The following is a 19,458-nucleotide window of genomic DNA, read 5'->3' as shown; positions in this document are numbered from 1 at the left end:
ACAACCCATCAGTTGGCATGGGAACATATGGAAAGGCCCAAGTTAATATGCAGTTCCTCTGAAGTTTTGCTGTTTCTCTTCAGGCTTCATTGATTTCATTGTGGAACCCACCTTCACTGTGCTTACGGACATGACAGAAAAGATCTTGAGTCCACTAATTGATGAAACCTCTCAAACTGGTGGGACAGGACAGAGACGTTCAAGGTCAGTGCTGAATCTTGAAAGCTGGGGGTCAGGGTGGCCCGTCCATGGGGATAGACTTCTTCTGGAAGGGATGGGACTTCATAATTATGTTCATCCTACCTCCTCCTTATAAAAGATAAAAAGAGGACTCAAAGTTGTACTCTCTGTACTCTCCAGGCTGGCCTGTAAGGGGGTGACCAGGGTCTAGGTGATGACCAGCAGCTTCCCAGTACCAACCCCCCACCCTTCATTCTCTCTTTTGGCGGCTTTGCTCACAACAGCATCAGTCACTGCACTTTACCTGCTGTGCCCAGAGGGTCCTTGCTCCCCATACTCCAAAAGGAAAGTACCACTGATCAGAGTTATCACAAGAAATGAAACTGACTTTCATTTCTAGGTTCAGGAAGAAAATAGAAAAAAACTGAAATTTTAAATCACCTTCTGCCACAACTTCACTATATTGAGGGTAGTTTCATAGTCAAAGAGCACAGCCTCTGGAGTCACAATCCTGGGTTAAACATCCTGATTCCATTACTTATTAGCTGTGCCATCTCAGGCAATTTACCTCAGTTTCCCCATCTGAGAAAGCATGGATTATACTCATAGGTTACTGGGAGGATTAAATGAATTATTTAATCTCCGAAGCCCTTATAACAGGGTCCAGCACAGGGGAAGTGTCAGCTACAATAAAGCTAACGCTCAGTCTTTACTAGTCGTATTACCAGTAGTACAACTCTCCCCTCCTCCTCCTCGTCCACGTAAAACCTTGGGCTTTGTCATAAAGGAGAGAAATGTAATGAAGAAAAAGAAGAAAAGGGCAAGAGAAGGAGTAAATAGGAGGAAGAAAGGCAAGAAGACTATTAGGACAGTGGGACCCCAGGGATGCTTAAGGTGGAGGGACCCAGTCAAGGCTGCTAACAAGGAGGACAGAAGCCCCCTGCCCGAGTCCCACAGCTCCACAGCTCTGCCGGTGCTGGGCTGAGACCTGCCCTTCTTACCTAGTCAGTCTTGGTTGTCATTCAGTGGATTTGCATTTGTGTCAGTCACTACTGTAGCTCCTTGGAAGTGTGTGATACTTTAAAGTTTCCCAGAAGGATGGCACTTTCTGTATTATAATATTATACACCGTAGTCCCTACGTTTAAAGCTTAAAATGATATCATCTTTAAAAAGGTTTCCTGCATGACCGATCTCCCACAGTCTCCATGCTGTCTGTGCCTCTCCACCTTCCCCAGGAACATAAGGAAATCACCTTACTCTGGCTTTGGGGATCCTGAGATTAGAGGATCTTGACTTCAGGGGGAGGGAGAGCTGGAAAGAAAGAGGACCAAGTGACTGGGTAACTTGGAAAAGTGGTCAGTGTGGAGGCAGGTGGGTGAACTGTGGAACCAAGTAGAAGTCAAGTTTAAATGCATTAATTTCCGAAAGTCAAAGGCAGAGAATTCTTGTGTGGGGAACCTAGTCATATGGAAAAAGAACACCTGAAATATGGGGACTGTGGGGACAATCAATAGTCATGAGGCTGAAATCTTGGGTTTTTTTTTTCCTGCTGAATATGGAGACTTTCCCAGCTGTTGAATATGGAAAATAGGAATTACAAAGCTCAGGCCCCAGGAATTTCACAACAGTGAAATTGAGTGTTAACTGAGTGTTAACCACTCTTCTCTTAGGCTTGTTTATCGGCACACATTTTCCAAAGACTAACCCTCCTCTTCCGTGTGGTTTTTTTTTTTTGAATTTTTGAATTTTATTTTATTTTTTTATATAGCAGGTTCTTATTAGTTATCTATTTTATACATATTAGTGTATGTATGTCAATCCCAGTCTCCCAATTCTTCCGTATGTTTTTTTTTTGTCCTCCAGTTTGAACAGCATCAGTTCGGCAGATGCAAAGCGATCAGGTGTCAAGAGCTCTGGTTCAGAAGGAAGTGCCCCAATCAACAATTCGGTCATCCCTGTTGACTATAAGAATTTTAAAGTCACTTGGACTGAGGTGGTGCACGTCAATCGGGAGAGATGGAGGGCCAAGGTGCCCAAAGGTAACGTGCTGCTGGGGAATATTATCCAAACCACTCAGACCCGCTTACAAAGCAAGGCGCTGCCGCCCCTGATTTATAGGTGTTGCAAATGAAGCACAAACTCAGGATATAAATTCAAATTGCTGAACGTTAGGATCGACCATCTTTTGATCTTCATTATATCTAACACTCAGTGCATGAGAGAATGAGGCTGACCACCAAGCTTCCCGACAGCGTGACCTTTGTGCTATATGACCAGACTCTTCTCGAAATGAAGATTCTACAGAGAATGGGTGTTGCTATTTCTTGGTTTCTGCTAGGCCATTTTGTCATTCTTATTTCATGTCATGTGGCACATTTATTAGGGCTTTATTCCTTCTTTTATCTAAATGAAGCCTGGCCAGTAGCCACTTCGGCCAGTATGTTGAGATAGAAGGGGCTTTAATCTCCTTACATGCATTTTTATCTTTCATGTTCTCAATTTCCCTTTAGCCATTACTCAGGCTAACCTTTTAAGATGAAGGTAATGTGCAGGTTAACAGAAATTTGAAGACAGAATAGTCATCACTGTTGATACTAGAAACAAACAAACAAAACCCCTGAAATCTGTTTTTTGAAAGCTGAAATTCATTTGCTCATATGCATGTTTGTGTTTATTGAGCATGTGCTACATGATTCGTACATACTACATGCTCATGCTATAGTCTAGGTAGGAACATATCCCTGAGGTAAGTCTTAGGAAGCTGTGATGCCTGATTCCAGAGAGGGCACAGACGTGGATGGCTCTAGAGCTCAGCAAGGAGACTGATCTCAATGGGGTTTGTGGAGGTGAGCCTTCAAAAACAGTCAGTTTTCGCCAACATCTATTGAATGCCTACCGTATGCCAGGCTCTGTACTCTGTGTTATTCACAGAGGTGAATAACAGACATCCTTGTCCTCAAAGCTCGCAGTCTCCTGGGTGGGGCAGGGAGGCATTTGTACAGAGTTTCTTTCAAAGTAAGAACGGGAGTTCAGTTGAAGCTTTGCACTCATCGCCAGCACCTACTGGCCCTGAGCCCCAGACACTCATTATAGGCAAGGAAAGTTTTATCTCCAGTCACAGCATCCCACACTTTTATCCACCCAGTGTCTGCACAAGTGAGAAGAAGAGTAGGAGTAGACGGGCACAGCACATTCTGGCAGTCTTGGTCCTCAAACATTGGGGGCAGGGGGCTGCTTCTAGTGTGGAAGAGATGAGACCTCACTGCTGGAGTTATTCAAAGGCCAACATTGTGTCCTGTCCAAGTGGCTCTTCAGTTCAGGTGGGGCAAAGGGTTTATCTTTACGACTCTTTTAAGGCATAATTGGGCCCTCATCATTTGGGGACAGAGGTTGCATCCTGAGCTCTGGAGGGAGCCAACATCTCTTCCATATTTTAGGTGTGGCCTCTCACAGTCTATTCAGCTGCTTTAAACATTGAAATCCTCCCTGTTGGCAGGCACTGCAAACAGCAATGGTAGCTACTGCATCATTTCAAAGAAGCACTCTCTTATAGTCAATTACACTCATTACACTTGAAAATTCAGTTCCTGACAACACGCAATTGAAAGTGGTACTTCAAAATAATTTGAAGTACCTGGCTTACTATTATCTGGCTTACTAAAATTACCTTCTGAAACTAATCACCTGGGGGAGCATTAGACAGTTTCTTTTCTAGGAGAAAACTGGCCCTTTAAAAAGAACAGATAGGGCCTCCCTGGTGGCGCAAGTGGTTGAGAGTCCGCCTGCCGATGCAGGGGATACGGGTTCGTGCCCCGGTCTGGGAGGATCCCATGTGCCGCGGAGCGGCTGGGCCCGTGAGCCATGGCCGCTGGGCCTGCGCGTCCGGAGCCTGCGCGTCCGGAGCCTGTGCTCCGCAGCGGGGGAGGCCACAGCAGTGAGAGGCCCGCATACAGCAAAAAAAAAAAAAAAAAAAAAAAAAAAAGAACAGATAAATAAGCACTAATAGTTTTTGAATATGTGAGGTATGCTGATAGAGATAGTCTTAAGCTAACTTGTCCCTAACCTTGGTTGAGGTGCTTGAGAAGGCATCTTGTAGCTAGGATTTGAAGGATGCCTGGGGTTGAGCCATGAATTTGGAAAGGGAGAACAAGGAAAACGGGGTAGACAAAGGCACACATATATTTCGTGGGCGGATAGTTTGGGTATCAAAGCAAAAGTTAGTTGGGGAAAGAGAGAGTTGAATCCCTACTTGCCCTGTGCTCTTTGGCAAATTCAGGCCGAGTCTTTGAGAAAAATTCCCTTTGGGGGATGATAATAGACATCGCAGAGTTGATGAAAAGAACAGAAATTACATATGTAAAGCACTGAGAACAGAGCCTGCACATGGTTAGTACCTGATAAGTAGTAGCTGTTATTTTGAAAAACTGGAAAAGAAAGAAGTTTGAATGCAAAGTTAAGAAGGTGGTGGTCAGAATGCCCACCTATAATTAATATTTTATAACATTTGCAGCTTCCCAATAATGCCGTTGGCTGGTTGGCTGGTATTAAGAAATTCAGTTTGCATCTGTTTTTCCATTGGTGATTGGTTTGTGCTATACTATTCCAGGCTGTTTTGCTCATGATTCGTTTTTACCAGAAAACCCCGATTTCAGCAAAGGCTGCCCTGTATGGGGCACTTGAATATATGTTGTTATTAAATTGATCAGAAATGGAATTGGATCTAAAGTCTTAGTTTTATTAATCAACCTGATTTACAAAGCTAGCTAGGCCAGAACGCATAGTTGTTAGGGAAGATTGAATCAGTATTTTTTTTACAGGTCTTAGGGCTGAAAATCATTATTCCCAAACAAAGATATATAGATATAACAATTTGCAAGTCTGATAAATATTGATCAGTTTCCATTCAGGATTTAATACTTTTTAAACATTTTTTTCTGGTATAAGAATAGTAGGTGTTTAGGTTACCATGCTGAAATATAAACAAAATATATAAAGAAGAAAATAAAAATCACTCATAACCTCTCCAGCCAAATATAACTACTGTTGAAATTCTGATGTAATTCTTTTTAATTTGATTTTCTATGCATATTTATAAGTAAAAATTTCCCCTTAAGTTGAGATTATAGTGTATGTAATATAGTATTTTCCTTCTCTATTTCTATTTTGAAGATTTTATTCTGATACTGAATATTCTTAGAAAATATGATGTAAATGGCTACATTGGAATACCATAGTTGAACCATTTCTCTGTTACTGAGCATTTTGGTTTCCAGTTCTTCGTTATTGTATATAACATTGTTATGAACATACAAGTTCAGCAGTCTTTGAGCCTACATCTGATTATTTAGGGTAAATTTCTAGATATGGAATTCCTCTGTCAAAGTAGATGAAAAATTCTAAAGCTCTTGATGTATATTATCAAATTTCTTTCAGGAAAGTTTTTTTTTTTAAACCGTGTTCTCTTTCAGTAGAAGTGTAGTGAGAGTGCCATTTCCCTATATTTTCCCCCTTTATTTTTCTCATTGGGATGTTTATATTTTTATTACTGATTAATAATAACTTTTTATATATTAAGAATAGTAACTCTTCAGTTGACAAACTGTCTTGCAGTTTCTGCCCTACCTCTGTCCAATTAGTTAGTTTGCCGTATATTATACCTTTTAACTTTGTTTATAGGGGTTTTTTTTGTTTTTTTTGTTTTTTTTTGTTTTTTTGTGGTACGCGGGCCTCTCACTGTTGTGGCCTCTCCCATTGCGGAGCACAGGCTCTGGACGTGCAGGCTCAGCAGCCATGGCTCACGGGCCCAGCCACTCCGCGGCATGTGGGATTCTCCCGGACCGGGGCACGAACCCATGTCCCCTGCATTGGCAGGCGGACTCTCAACCACTGCGCCACCAGGGAAGCCCTGTTTATATATTTTTTAAATATATCCTATTTTTATTTTACTACAGATTATCTTCATATTTTTTATTGAATTATCTCTCTATCAAGGTAAATATGAAATAGTATATAATGATACTCCTTTGCATGTGCTGAGAAGTTTATTGAATTTTTAAAAATTTCCTCCATTGTCACTCGGTTTTTGTTGAAACAATAAAAGATTTTCAACCTAGGTGATTGTAAGTAAATTGCTATTTTACAATTAACTTATTCTTTAATATTATTTTAAATATTTGCATCAAGTTTTATATCTAGCTTAACAATTATTTTTATTTAACACTATGATGTACTAGTTTTACTGTACATCATTAACATATTTTCCTCATTCTGAGTTTTTTTTTCCTTTTTTTTTTTTTGGCCACTCTGCGTGGCTTTCAGAGTCTTAGTTCCCCGACCAGAGACTGAACCTGCTCCCTTGGCAGTGAAAGTGCAGAGTCCTAACCACAGGACTGCCAGGGAATTCCCTCATTCTGAGTTTTTAATGTTGATTGAATTTTTCTGTCAGCTGAAGCACTTTTGCTAAAATTTTTAGAAAGGTCCAATGGGAACATCTTCTGAGTCCTGAATTGGCTAAGAGTACCTTTCTGTTGTTCTTGTATATAATCAAAAGTTGACTATTCAGAATTCACATAGTGTCTTGGTTGTCTTTATTAAGTTAGTTTCTCTCCTTTTCTCTCTCTGTTTGTAGGTGGTTTAGGTAGGCATTTCAGAGAATTATATTAAGGAATAATTAGCCCAATATCATTTTTAACCAAGAGCCTATAGTATCATTATTCAGAAAGGCAAATTAAATGAAGAAATCAATGTATTTCTCCAAGACTGCACAGACATTCAGTGTGGGATAGAACCAGCTCTCAGGAGGAATGTAATTTATAGATCATGAGGGCTGTGCTCTACCTTAAGTCTTTAGCTCCTTGCTTTTGGCCATTTTCATAATGATCACATCACTACAGATGGTGTGAAATGGAAAGCAGAAGGAAATGAGATTGAACTACAGTGTTTGCTTTCTACTAGTCTAGGAGCCTAGGAGTTCCATGGATGTTAAATCTAAAACCTGAAAAGTTAATTCTTTGTATATATGTCATCTCTAGAACTGTTATCATATACAAATTAATTGTTCTATCACCTACTTTGTCTCATAGTAGGAAAGATTTTATATATATTAATATTTCACCTTGAAAATATAAGGGGATTGGATTACAGTGGAACAGATGTTCCTTCTGTCAATTTATTTTCTCTTTTCTTATTTATGTGTTTGCTTGTTTTTGTCTACTTATTTTGAGTAGTAGCACTGGATGCTGATGGCTGATCTCACTAATATCAGATATTTCAGAGATACAAAGAAGAGATAGGAGCAGAGTAGAGAAGTTGTAGAACATTTCAGAGCCATCCATTGGAACATGATTGCTGCAGAGAAAGGAATCATGTCGGATCTGATTATGATGTCATAAGAGCTACCATTCACTAATTTAAACATTAATTGCCTGCTGTCAACTGTAGTTGAGCCCAAACAGATTTGTTTCTGAAATGTACCCCCTGGTTTTTTGGGGGGGTTTTGCTAGATTTTCCATAGAAAATTGGTCTGACTCAGTTGTCAAATGAATTTTTCTTGCTCGGATAATATGTTGCACTCTTGTAGCAAAGCAGAATTTAACACCTTCGGCTTTCCTCAAAATTACTTTTAACTTGGGGATATTTTGAATGTTGAAAGTTTGCAGTAGATTCAGTGGGGATTCTGTGAGAGGATTATACATTATTTTACGTGATATCTGAGTATAAATGAATTCTCTTCCCCCTTGGCCCTCTTTCCCTCTCTGCGTAGTAAGTACAGTCATCTTTTTACTTACCTATAGTCAAACACAGTCAAATGGCTAATTTTTTTTTTTTTTTTTTTTTTTTTTTTTTTTGCGGTACACGGGCCTCTCACCGTTGTGGCCTCTCCCGTTGCGGAGCACAGGCTCTGGACGCACAGGCTCAGCGGCCATGGCTCACGGGCCCAGCCGCTCCGCGGCACGTGGGATCCACCCGGACCGGGGCACGAACCCGTGTCCCCTGCATCGGCAGGCGGACTCTCAACCACTGCGCCACCAGGGAAGCCCCCTGAAATGGCTAATTTTTTTCAGGATAGGACTTTAGGGTGTGTATAGTTCCTGTATTTTATACTGGTCTGGATTGCTGATGATGGAATATGAGTCAGGTTCATTGGCAGATAGTGTGAATCACACCCTCTGTGTACATTTCATTTAGTCAACAAATACTCCATGAGCATCTGCTAGGTGCCAGGTGTTATACCAAGCACTGGGAATTCAGTGATGGAGATGACATTTGACCTTTGTCCTCAGGGCATTACAGAAGAATAAGAGGAAGTCTGGACGAACATTCTAGGGAGCCTTCTGTGGGCCTGCAGCCTATTTGAGAATGCCATCTCCCTATCTTCTGCAAGGGCATTCTTTTACTCTTTAGTTGTACCTTTCTGTAGGAGTCAGAAGACATATTATACTATATATGCACATAATTATGCAATTTTGTTAAGAAAATTTTCCTTACCTTTTCACTGTAAATTATCAATACATCCTGTTGGGAAGTAGAATATCATGAAATATTGAATGGCAAACATTTAAAATTTAAATCAGTGCTTATCAATCCTTATTGCATGGTAGACTCATCTGGAGAGCATTAAAAATATCCTCTTCTTGCCTCTCTCCCTCCAGAGTCTGATTTACTTTGTCAGGGGTGAGGCCAGGGTATTGGTTTGGATAGGTGGTTGGATGACTCAATGAAAGGATGAATGAAAACTTCATAATATACTAAGGAGGACATCTGAGCCAGGCAAATGTAAGGGCAGGAAGAGTAAAATGAAGCCAGAGGTCATAGACATACACAAAATACAACGCCATAAAGCCCGGTGAGTGTGTGAACCTGGAACCAAATCTGGGCTTTGTGCTATTTAGCAGCTGAAACTAAGGGAAATGTGATCACATGCATAACCACTCTGGTGCCCATTAGATTAAAATCTCACTTGTCATCTATGAAAGCCAGCTGTTTTCAGGACCAGGGCTAACCAAGGGAAGTAAAGAAGACTCCTGGTAATGAGGTGTGGGGCATTTGTAACACATCTAGAGAAAAAAATGCAATAATGCTATTCATAGTGGAGGTTGGAAGCCCTTTTGAGTGAATTGAATGCTAGACAGTGAGTCTGTAGACCTTAAGGGAGGATTGGTTTCTGTTAGGTGCCTTCCGTTGGTCTCTGTAGGTTACTTCCTACAATCCAGCTCCACTTCATTGCCTCCAAGGCTCTGCATGATCTCAACCTTGCATGTCCTTGGTCACTTGACCACATCATCTGTCACTAACCCCTTACTAAATTTGCTTTAGCCATACTGGCTAACTCATTGTCCCTGGAACATACCAAGCTCATTCCAGTCTTACGGCCTTACACTTTTTATTTCCTCTGCCTGGAATGCTCTTTTTTCTTGATTATTGCATGGTCAGCAATTCATCATTCAAGATTTGGTCAAATGTCACCTACTTCACCTCCTTACCTAATGCCACCTCCTTCCCTTATGCTGATCACGTTCCATCATATTACTCTGCTTTACTTTTTTGTAAAACTCTTTTCACCATCTGAAATTATCCTAGTGATTTGTTTGCTTAATTATGGTATTTTCTACTCTATATGTCTTCTTGCTTGCTGCTGTATTCCCAGTGCCTAAAACAGTACTTGACACTGTAGCTGCTCAATAAATATTAGTTGAATGAATGTATCCATTTTTTCATGAATCCTTGACCATAGGCAATTACACTATGTTTTTGATTAAACACAGAGCCAGACCCTTTCACAGTCAACCAAATTGGAAATAAGGCTGACACCCTCTCATTAAAGAGGAAGACACAGACCAGCATCCCTGGCCAAACTAAAGGCTGCCTCTCACCCTGTGGACAGTTTGAAGACCATGTTTTTTTGTGAGGCCTAATTACCCTCCTCCTACTTTTAAATTCACAGACAGTGGCCTGCAACAGCATTATTCTAGTGGTGGTTATTTTCCCTGTATTTTGGTTTTGTAATCAGTTTTTTTATGTTTAAACTCCAGTTTCTAAGCAAATCTACATGAAACTTCAGTTTTTACTGGGCTGTGGGAGAGCTTTGTAATGTCTCTGAGCCTCAATTCCACATTTGTAAAATAGGGTTACAATAATAGTAGCTGCCATATGAGGTTGAGAATGAGAGGAAGTAATCCTTGGAAAGCGCTTAGTATAATACCTGGCATAGAGGACACACTCAAGAGAACTTATTGGTGGTAATATTAATATTAATGCCAATTACAGTATTGGTTTATTAATTATTATTATTATCCTTATTATTACTTTCTCCCCATCCCCTTCTTCTAGCCCACTGTTTTCAGAAATGACATCACCATGAACAGATTTTATTGGTTTCCTGAATATACATACCAATCTGACTTGAAATAACCAAAATTATACCCCAAACGCACAGTAAACACCTTAGGTCATTTTAATGCATTAATTCCCAATGCAAATTCTTGCTTTTGTTCAAAGAGGCAATTCTCCTAATGGCATGACCTCTTTTTATATTTTCTCCACCTTTCCTGGCTTGTTCTGGATGCAGAGGAGAAGGCCAAGAAGGAAGCAGAAGAAAAGGCTCGCCTGGCCGCAGAGGAGAAGCAAAAGGAAATGGAAGCCAAAAGCCAGGCTGAAGAAGGTGCATCTGGTAAAGCCGAGAAAAAGGCATCTGGGGAAGCTAAGAATCAAGTCAATGGAACAGGAACAAACAAAAGTGACAGCCCTCGTGGGAAAAATTCCAAAGCTGAGAAGTCATCAGGAGAAAAGCAACAGGATGGTGAGTAGGATTGCACTGGTGAAGGGCTCTTTTCAGGGTGCTAATGATATGATGAATGGATGCTGGCAAAGAACTGCCCCTGTGAGGACAGGTCACAGAGCAGGGCTGTCCTGGCCATCCAGCTGCTGATGATCATACCTCCCTAGGCTGAGGATCCTATTAGGATCCCATCAAAAGCAGCCAGAAGCTTGCTTAAGCCATGCTCTCTGGGGAGATTTATATCTTTTGGGCCCTTTCCAGCTGGGTAGTCCTGGAGACTCTGGCCAGTGCCTGCCTACCAGCAGGAGAAGTTCCTATTAGCAATCCCAGCACATTTCTGAGTGCTTAGCACAGGAATGAATGAATAGAAAGGCAGTCTTCTGTAGGTACCATCCCCCTGGCAGGGCCGGCACTCATGTCTGCCTAAGGTCTATTTCCATAGTATTGTCTATATATCTGTAGGTGAACAAGTGTATACATTAGGATGACCAGTCATCCCAGTTAGCCTGGGAATGAGCGGTTTCCTGGGATTCAGGGCTTTCAGTAGTAAAACCAGAAAAGTTCCAGACAAACCAGGATGAGCTGGTCACTTTTGTGTGCATACAGTTGATGATTTCTTATATTTAATGCAACAAATATTTATTGGTTAACAACTCAATGCCAAGCACTGCTCTTGGCACTGAGAATTTAGAAATGAAAAGGCCACAAGAAGTCCACAATCTCCTAGGGGATATGGACACCCTCAGAATTAATTCTGAGCCAGTAACAGTAGTGGCATGGCAGATAAAATACCCAAGGGCCATGTGCAGAAAAGAGTAGCTTTGTTGGGTCTGGGGATTGCAAGATGTAGTAAATGTCAAAGAAAGCTTCAAGAAGAGGTGATGTCTAAGCTGTGTTTCAAATGCTGAAATTTGGGGGGACACAGGGACTTCTCAGCCAGAGAGAATACGATGAGCTAATGCATAGGGGCATGGAATTGCTTACCTTGTTTAGGGAAGAGCAGGAAGTTCAGAGTCACTGGAGCTTTCAAGTGCCAGGTTGTGGCATGGTCGTTTGGCAGTCAGACCTGGATTCAAGTCACAGCTGTGCCTCTCACTTCTTGCTGGCCTTGTCCAGGTTACTTAACCTTCCATTGTCTCTGTAAAATGTGCATAATAATAACTGCTCATAGCTTGGGCCACTTGTGAGCTTCCAATAATAATAATGGTAGCAAAAGCAACAATGACAATAAAACAACTAGCATTTGTTGATTATACACCAGATGCTGTTTAAAATTCTCTCTTGGGAATTTCCTGGTGGTTCAGTGGTTAGGACTCGGCGCTTCCACTGCAGAGGGCCTGGGTTCGATCCCTGGTTTGGGAACTAAGATCGGGCAAGCCACGTGGCACAGCCAAAAAATAAATAAAAAATAAAAGACCATCCTTTAAAAAGAATAAAAATAAATAAATAAATAAATACATAAATACATAAATTCTCTCTTTACATATTCACTCTCACCTGCCTCGTAGGTCCAGGTGATCTCCTCTGAACCATGGTCTAGCTATTATGCTACACAGCCCAAGTAAATGAGAAATACGTAGAAAGTGCTTAGCACGACACTCTCCAATTATTTTTGCAATTGACATATATAACATGTAGAACAGAAAACAATGTTTTAATACATGTAATAATGATAAGAGCTCATGTCAGGACTTCCCTGGTGGCGCAGTGGTTAAGAACCCGCCTGCCAATGCAGGGGACACGAGTTCGATCCCTGCTCCCGGAAGATCCCACATGCCGCGGAGCAACTAGTCCTGTGTGCCGCAACTACTGAGCCTGCACTCTAGAGCCTGTGAACCACAATTACTGAGCCCACGTGTCACAAATCCTGAAGTCCTCGCGCCTAGAGCCCGTGCTCTGCAACAAGAGAAGCCACCACAGTGAGAAGCCCACACACCACAATGAAGAGTAGCCCCCACTTGCTGCAACTAGAGAAAACCCGCGCACAGCAACAAAGACCCGTCACAGCCAAATAAATAAAATAAATAAATAAATAAATAAATAAAATGAAAAGGTGTTTAAAAAAAAAAAGCTCATGTCGTGTTCCAAGAGCTTTGCCTAAATTCCTTCAGGTAAGCCCCACGAACACCCCAGGAGGCAGGGAAGGCCATCATCCGACTTGCCCAGCCCCTCAGCAGCCAGGTTCTGGAGACAGCTCGTAACTAGTTTGCTTTGTATTCAAACGCATCATAGGTCAGAAAATATGTTCAATTCAATAAGAATTTCTAATACAACTGTTGGAGTTTTAGAGAGCAATGCAAAACACCCCTGTCTTCCCCTACTGAGGGTGGAACCAACTAAGAGGGAGACACCAGAATCAGAAAGTGATCACAATGTTAGCTCCACTGCAACTGGAGCTGAACTGGAAAACACAGACTTGATCTGCTGAGCACATGGGCTTCTGCACACATCTGCCCTGAACTGGGCATGGCCCACGGGACACTGGCAGAGCAGGTGGGATCAGGCCTCGTCCCTTACCCCCCACTCCACACCTAAGCAGGCTGCTTCTGCAGTAACAGAAAAGGTGTGTGTCTCGTGGAAAACGCATCTCAGAGGGGGCTGGGGGCTGGAGAAACGGGTGGCTGGGCTGAGCTGTGCATACTCAACTCTTCCTTCTACATGAGTCTCTCCTTCCCAGAGGGGGAATATGTAAGGACTGGTGAGAAAGGCAAGATGTGTTTCTTCCCTACTTTTTTTTCTGTTAGGGAAGTGGGTTTAAAATGTCTTTTCCTTAATAAAAACAGCCATTATTATGTCAGTAACAGTTATGGAATGCTTAATATGTGCCGGACACTGTACGTGGGATTTTACATACATTAAATCATTTAAAAATCCTAACAACTGTATGAGGTAGATATACTCATTTCCATTTTGCAGATGAGGAAACCGAGACTCAGAAAGGTTAAATCACTTGCTTAAGGCCAAGCAAACATTAAGTAGAGATTTCAGGTCAAATAGGAATGTGTGAGTCCAAATTCTGTACTCCTTAACCAGCATGCCCTTATTTGCGCGGTTCGGCGCTATTGGTGAGAGTAGGAAATAGAAGGAATATTGAGACCCAGCTACTGTCCACAAGAATCTTATAATCTGTTTATTCCAGGGGTTGTCACACTCTTTCTATAAAGGACCAGACAGTAAATTTTATGCTTTGCAGCCATACAGTTTCTGTTGCAACTACTTAACACGCCTGTTTTAGTACAAAAGCAGCCACAGATAACATGTAAAGTGAGCATGGCTATGTTGCAATAAAACTTTATTTATGAAAATTTAAATTTAAATTTTCACATGTCATTAAATATCCTTCTCTTTTTTCAACCATTTAATAATATTAAAAACTGTTTTCAGGTTGTGGGACCTATATGACCCAGGCATTGGGACCACGTTTGGCTCATGGGCCATAGTTTGCCAACCCCTGGTCTGGTCAGGGAGAGAAGCCAATGAATACAAACATGCTGGTCACAAAGGAGGTTATACATTCTACGAGACAGGTATAAACAAATACTCAGAGAGGGCAGAGGTGGCAATAATTTATTTTTAAGATGGTTAGGGGAGTGCCTGAAAGAAAACAGGAGCCTGAGCCTTCGGCTAGGCTGGACTGACTCACAACTGCATTCATTTCCCAAAGTAAGCAGTAGTCTACCATTTCCCTTAAAAATTAAGTATTAAATGAGAGGTGGGGAAAGAAATCAATTTTGAGCAATAATAATAAAAGCTAATGGTGGTTCGGGACTTGGTTGCAGCAGCCTAATTAAAATGATTTATAACTGCACAGAAAGGCTCTTTTGTTTCCCCCTGTTTATTGAATAACAGCTCACATCAGCCGTTAGTCCATATTCAACCCATGGGAAATTACCTAATGGATTCTGTTCAAGGAACATCATCAAACAAACATGTGTCACTTTCCCGGCACCCTTCTTTGTGGTCGCTCAAGATACTTCCAGGATGGAGCTGAAGGATATTGGCTAATTGTGGTTCTAGACATTTGGTCCCCTATCAGCTATCATGGGAACCCCTAAGCTTTGGTCTCCATCAAGGTACTTTCCCCTTTAGCCTCCCCAACCCTGACTGAGGAGAAGGCAGGCTTCCACAGGCTGTTGGCTAGCATCCAGCACATCAGACTACTCCTGCTGACTTCTAGAAGACATCCTGGCCCTGCTGCAGCTGTGGGTAAAGCTGCAGTCCAGGGCAACCCTGAAACCTTAAAGTATTGTGCATTAGAGGTGTGAAGTCTCATTGAGGAAAGAAAGACCATTTTTCTGTAGGGAATTAGTTTGACTACAAGGCTCAGGATCATCCTTGAGTTCATTTCTGGCATCCTTAAAATAGGGAAAAGCCAGTGTTTGAACTGTTCCATGGGGTTTCCAAAGGAATCCATCTATTTTGGCCATTGGTGGTGGTAATGTGCAATGACCATGTGCTTCACTCACACTCCTCCTGCTGGCACTGTGGCCAGAGATGACTCCCCTTCCCTCAAGCTTAGAATTTGTCAAATTCCATTAAAACTACTTATTTTGTAGAATGTAACCTAAAATGGTCTTGAATTATCCTTGGGTAACCATTTCTATATAAATCTATAGGCCAAAGGCATTTAAAAATGGCAACAGTAGGGCTTCCCTGGTGGCGCAGTGGTTGAGAGTCCGCCTGCCAATGCAGGGGACACAGGTTCGTGCCCCGGTCCGGGAAGATCCCACATGCCGCGGAGTGGCTGGGCCCGTGAGCCGTGGCCGCTGAGCCTGCACGTCCGGAGCCTGTGCTCCACAGCGGGAGAGGCCACAACAGTGAGGGGCCCGCGTACCGCAAAAAAATAAAAAATAAAAATAAAAATAAAAATGGCAACAGTAAATGGAAGTCTGAAATCTAGAGCTTAAGCTTCCTAGGGAAGTTGCAAAATACAGTACTTGAGAGCTTGGCCTCTAGAATCAGACCTGTCTGTGTATGTTATGGTAAATTACTTTATCTGTGCCTTAGGTTCCAGAGCCATAAAATGGAGATGATTCTGTGGGGTTTTGCTTAAGACTATTTAATATTTAAGCAAAATCACTTTGTAGAAAGATCAGTTGGTCATTTGTCAGATCGATGGCTTAAACCAGATCTAAAGTAGCCAACAGGAGCAGTTTTGCTATAGCAGCAGACACTCTTGCAAAGTTTGGGGCAGAGATGCAGCCTGAGAGCATGTGAAACACATTCAGGAGAGCAGTCCACTACACTCAACACAGCTGGCCTGACCAGCGTGTGACAGAGTGTCTGCAGTGAAGTCAAGGAAAAACTCAAACTTGGAAAACATCCTCAATCATTTGGTGATTCAGCAAATTGATCACTTAGTGAATTAATCTCTGATGAATTTGTCTACTTTCAATAATAGTACCTTCATAATGAGGTTGCTATGAGAATTTAATGAAATGATGCATGTAAAGCATTTAGCACACTGCCTAGCACAAAGAAAGTAGAAAAGATAAATGTACCCTTCCCGCCTTGGGCCCTACTCCCTGCTTCCTGGCTGCAATAATTATTAGGGTCTTTTTGCTTTATCAATGCCAGTAATTTAGTAGTAATCTATTCTTGGTTTTATGCAGGCTAAAAAGAAAGCCGCCATCGGTAAGATTTGTAAGAAAAATATCCAAAACTTAAGAATAAATCTGAGAGAAGAAATACCATGTCCTTTCAATGTCACACTGGCATATTGTCAAAAAGACCTGCCCAAGGATTATTTAACTGTCTTAGGCAGGGGTCAGCAAACTTTTTCTGTGTAGGCCCAGATAATAAATATTCCTGGCTTTGCATGTCTCTGCTGGAACTATTCAACTCTACCATTGCAGCAGGAAAGCAACTACAGACATTATATAAATGAATGGATGTAGCTATGTTTCCAGTAAAACTTTATTTCCAAAAATGATAACAAGCCAGATTTGCCCACAGACAATAATTTGCTGACCCCTTGTTTTAGAAGAACATGACTGTGTTTAACTTTGTCATTTACTATTTGCTCAAGCCTAGGTACTGTGAAGTTATGTACTAACGTGTAGATTTTTGACTACTAGAGGAGATAACCCCAACAGTTACAGTTTTATTGCCCTGTAAGACATAACCAGTTTCGTCTCTAACCTAGCAATCTTATTTTAACATATTTCTAAAATACCTAGAAATATCCATTTCCTTAAATGCTCTTGGAACCATCCTTACTGTCTTCCTGGTTCCTTCATAAATGAATTAAATAAATTTTGGACACATGTTCACTCTACACTGGTGTGCATAGTGTTTTTTAACTTTTACGTATTACATTTCAACAAGCTCATTAATTAAAGTACCATTTACAGCTCTGTTTTAGAATAACAGCTGTCATTGAGTGACGTGCCAGATAGCACATTCAATACCTTAAATGCATTTATCCTTATATTATGCCTATAAAGTAGGTATTATTATCACCATTTTGCAGATAAGGAAAAGCACATAGAAGTTAAATAGTAGCTATTAATTGATATAACTTACAGTAACGCAGGTTTTTCCTCACTCCACAGCCTAATAGTAAAGCTGAACTGCCTTCCTTGGAAAATAACACCATTGACTTAAGTACAATCCTGTTTAACATGAACTTTCAGTCTTAATTTCCAGATCATAATCCAATTTTCAGGACCTAATCCAGTTTCCTGATATTTACACTCAGACATGTAACCCCTCACGACTAAAATTATGTGGTTTTTTCTCTTTTTTTACCTTGACAGTTTTAAAGATATTTATAACTTCCCCGTTAGCTTTATACATGTACTGTTTGTCATGTTTATTACTTTCAGGTGACTTGAAAGATGGTAAAAATAAGACAGACCAGAAGGATCAATCCAATGTCAGAAATGATTCAAAGAAAACAGATGGTAAGAGCATAATTCCCATTATATTTTTCCATAAATTGTGCAATTTAATGCAAGCTTGTTAGATTTACACATAAAGTTGCAATTGTGTGAAATTGTTAATATAGCCTTATACCCTGAAAAAAACATTCACTACATTTAAAGAGTACTATTATCCCTTTTTCAATAATTTACAAATTATTGTTGTATCTTTTCCCTTCCACCATATTTTCTCCATCACAAATGAGTTCTATACTCTTTCTTTTCCCACTTGCCATTTTTCATTTTAAACTTTATGAAAAGTTGATTCTGGGCTTGCTGATTATAATGGAATGGAATATAAGTCTTTGTGAATTATGCAGCGTAAATGGGAAATGTTCCATGTTTTGAGTTTTCAATTTTTTATACCTTTAATGAGTTATTATTTTTGGGAAAAACAAAAACAGAAATCTGTTCAGTGTTATCAGTATGTTGGGAGGCCCACATACTGGAGACTGTGCATAGCTGTAGAATACAGTTTGGTCAGCAAGAGTACGTCTTAAAGGCAAGCTTTGGATGACAATCCCAGACCAGTTAGAATGAACCTACATTGTAATGGGCTTCATAAACACTGCTTTTACTTTGTATAAATAGCATTCCATTCTTTATAAAATCTGAAAGTTCAAATTATATTGCCCTCCAAACTTTGGACCATCAGATTGAGAAAACTACTCTCACCTTTTATATAATCCTCCTGTTTCAATTATAACATGGGCTTATTCCTAGTTATCCCCCCATACATATAAATGATATTAAACTAAAAATGAAAGTTTTAGGAAGTGGTTTTTATTAGGGTCTCAGACTCTTTGAACTGTACCTCCCTGCAGACATTGTATTAGATGCTAAGCTATTCTTTGAGTAGTTTGGTTAGTCAGAGAAGAACAAATGCAGGATAATTGGGTTGAGGAGTAAGAAGAAATTTGAATACAACTCATACATCTGTTAAAAAGAGAGAATTGCCTTTAGTTTTCACCTCTAAGCCATTGTGATATGCTCTCTTTACCCATATGCATGAAATCAGTTCTTTCTTTGAAGATCATTCAAATAATTCATCCCAGGTGTCTTATCACATAATATCTGGGGAACATACATGTCCAATTTTTTTTACCAAATTGTTTATGCAAATGGAAACCACTTGCTTAATACATACCCTCCTTGAATAATTGTGACTAAGACATGAATTACATGGAGATAAAATAGGATTCAGAATGACAGTCTCTTAGCCAGACTCTGTTATGGGTAAGGTTTGTTCAAGTACCAGACATCATTAGACCCAAGTCAAGGTAACACAAGCCAGAATATGTACAGTAGAGGAGAATGCTGTTAGTTATAAACCCAGCACCTGGACACCTGACCCATCCTATATCCAGTGACTGACCCATCTGAATTCCTACAGCATAAAAGCCCAGAATAAACCAATTCCCAGCTCTTTAACACGGGGTCTTGAATCTTGTTGTATGCTTGTATTGTGCTATAAATAACTGTTGTAATGTATTCATGTGAGCATTGTAGGTTAAATTTTATCACCTTCATTACGCCCTTTTATTTTACCTGTGTCTTTTTAAATTGAATTATCACC

At 40.6% G+C, this 19,458-nt stretch overlaps 1 protein-coding gene across 3 annotated transcripts in view; it reads left to right on the top strand.

Annotated features, from left to right (window-relative positions):
• PDE1C (phosphodiesterase 1C) overlaps positions 1 to 19,458 on the top strand; it is a 545,840-nt gene that overhangs the window by 481,239 nt on the left and 45,143 nt on the right. For all 3 annotated transcript variants that reach the window (XM_060107830.1, XM_060107831.1, XM_060107832.1), the window contains 4 exons: positions 84 to 204; positions 2,046 to 2,221; positions 10,750 to 10,980; positions 17,787 to 17,864. In XM_060107830.1, the coding sequence (XP_059963813.1) occupies positions 84 to 204; positions 2,046 to 2,221; positions 10,750 to 10,980; positions 17,787 to 17,864 (606 nt within the window). The remainder of the gene's footprint in view (positions 1 to 83; positions 205 to 2,045; positions 2,222 to 10,749; positions 10,981 to 17,786; positions 17,865 to 19,458) is intronic.

The sequence above is a fragment of the Mesoplodon densirostris genome, chromosome 9 (genome assembly GCF_025265405.1).
Source record: "Mesoplodon densirostris isolate mMesDen1 chromosome 9, mMesDen1 primary haplotype, whole genome shotgun sequence".
NCBI classification, from domain to species: Eukaryota; Metazoa; Chordata; class Mammalia; order Artiodactyla; family Ziphiidae; genus Mesoplodon; species Mesoplodon densirostris.
This window is presented reverse-complemented; position numbering and strand designations above follow the sequence as displayed.